The following is a 1552-nucleotide window of genomic DNA, read 5'->3' on the forward strand; positions in this document are numbered from 1 at the left end:
CTTTGGTAAAACCTGTGCAGCCTGGCAGGGAGAGCCATCCCTCCGTTTTGCTGGCATCCCTATGTCCCCGTTCTGATCTGCAGGACGGGGCTCAGGGGCTCCCCCTGACCTCCTGCCCCACTGCCAGGCTGCCATCACAGCCCATCTCCTTCAAGGCCATCCAGTTCCCCGTTGCCCCAGCCAGAGCCACACGGCTGCTGCAGAGAAGGTGCTGGTTTAATGCTGCAGCCTAGCCTGGAGCGAGCCCTGTGACAACAGGCGACCCAAACCGGAGTCCTGTCCCCAAGCCCCCAGGCTCAGCTGTGCTTGTTGATGTGGCGGGAATGAGCATGCACGGCCTCCACGAAGGCACCCACGTGCTCAGGGTCCATGTCGGGGTAGAGGCCGTGGCCCAGGTTGGCAATGTAGCGCTGGGTTCCGAAACCCTCCAGCATCTTCTTCACCAGCTCGCCAATCTTCTCCTGTAGGCATGGTGGGAAATGACATATCAGCCCCATTCAGCCCAGGGTACTCCACCCCCCCAGTCTCCAGCCAGCCTGTGGGACTGCTGGGACAGGAGCCAGCGCTGCAGGTAGGGAAACAGGCAGGAGGCCTTTACCGCAGGCTGGAACGGGCAATGGCCATGGCTCACCTTGGGTGCATAGAGAGCGCAGGGATCCAGGTTGCCTTGCAGGGTGACATCTTTCCCTGTCTGTGCACTGCAGCAGGGAGGAAGCAGATGAGTTGCTGCATGTGCTGCAGAGGTTGGGGGCAGCTGGGCGCCTGCAGCCCCCAGTGGAGGGCACATAGGACCCTTCGGTGCAGCCCCTGCTTGCTGTGAGCACCACGTGGCATGGGTAACCAACTATCCCTGCCTCTGGAGCAGAAATGTCCAGGCCTGGGATGGCGCAGGGAAAAGATCAGGGTACCTGGCCCAGGCCAGGCACCTGAGCATTCTGCCAGACTCTTACCGAGCCTCCTGGGGCCGGATGGTCCAGTCGAGACCAACCACCTCGTAACCGGCGCGGGCCAGGTCGTGCAGTGCGTAGTGTGCGTCCTTCGCAAAGATGATCTGGGGAGGGAGGAGACGAGCAGTGACTCCACTATGGGTCAGGCCCCTCTCCACGGGCTAGACTGGGGGAGGCAGGTACCGGGGGTGCAGCCTCCCCAGCAGCCCCCAGATGCCAGGGGCAGCCCTGACTCACCATGGGCACCAGGGGGAGCGCCCCCTCCTTCAGCTTTCTCTTGACAGCTTGGGCAATGTCTCGGATGTAAGGCAGGGCGAAGTCCTGAAACTGCTCTGGGCCCAGGTGCCCCGCGTGGGACTCAAACAGCTGGAGTGCCTGCCGGGGACACGGGGCTGGGAGAGCTGCACCTCACTCCTGCTTTCTGCTGGATCCCCTCTGTGCCCAGTCCCTGTCTTCCTGCCTGTCCCCATGCCCCAGGACACACCTGTGCTCCAGCAGCCACCTGCCCCACGAGGTAGTCGGTGACGACATCGGCCAGCAGCCGCAGCAGTCGGTGGCTTGCCTCGGGGGGACGGGAGAGCCAGCTCTTGGCCTTGGCTATTTTG

At 63.2% G+C, this 1552-nt stretch overlaps 1 protein-coding gene across 1 annotated transcript in view; it reads right to left on the minus strand.

Moving 5' to 3' along the window:
* Positions 1 to 296: 296 nt before the first annotated feature.
* UROD (uroporphyrinogen decarboxylase) overlaps positions 297 to 1552 on the minus strand; it is a 2654-nt gene continuing 1398 nt past the window's right edge. Inside the window, exons 6-10 of the mRNA XM_010143415.1 lie at positions 1432 to 1509; positions 1194 to 1322; positions 951 to 1051; positions 632 to 698; positions 297 to 461 (exon numbers count right to left, since the gene is read on the minus strand). Coding sequence (XP_010141717.1) covers positions 297 to 461; positions 632 to 698; positions 951 to 1051; positions 1194 to 1322; positions 1432 to 1509 — 540 coding nt within the window. The remainder of the gene's footprint in view (positions 462 to 631; positions 699 to 950; positions 1052 to 1193; positions 1323 to 1431; positions 1510 to 1552) is intronic.

Source organism: Buceros rhinoceros, unplaced genomic scaffold (genome assembly GCF_000710305.1).
Source record: "Buceros rhinoceros silvestris isolate BGI_N320 unplaced genomic scaffold, ASM71030v1 scaffold28489, whole genome shotgun sequence".
NCBI lineage: Eukaryota > Metazoa > Chordata > Aves > Bucerotiformes > Bucerotidae > Buceros > Buceros rhinoceros.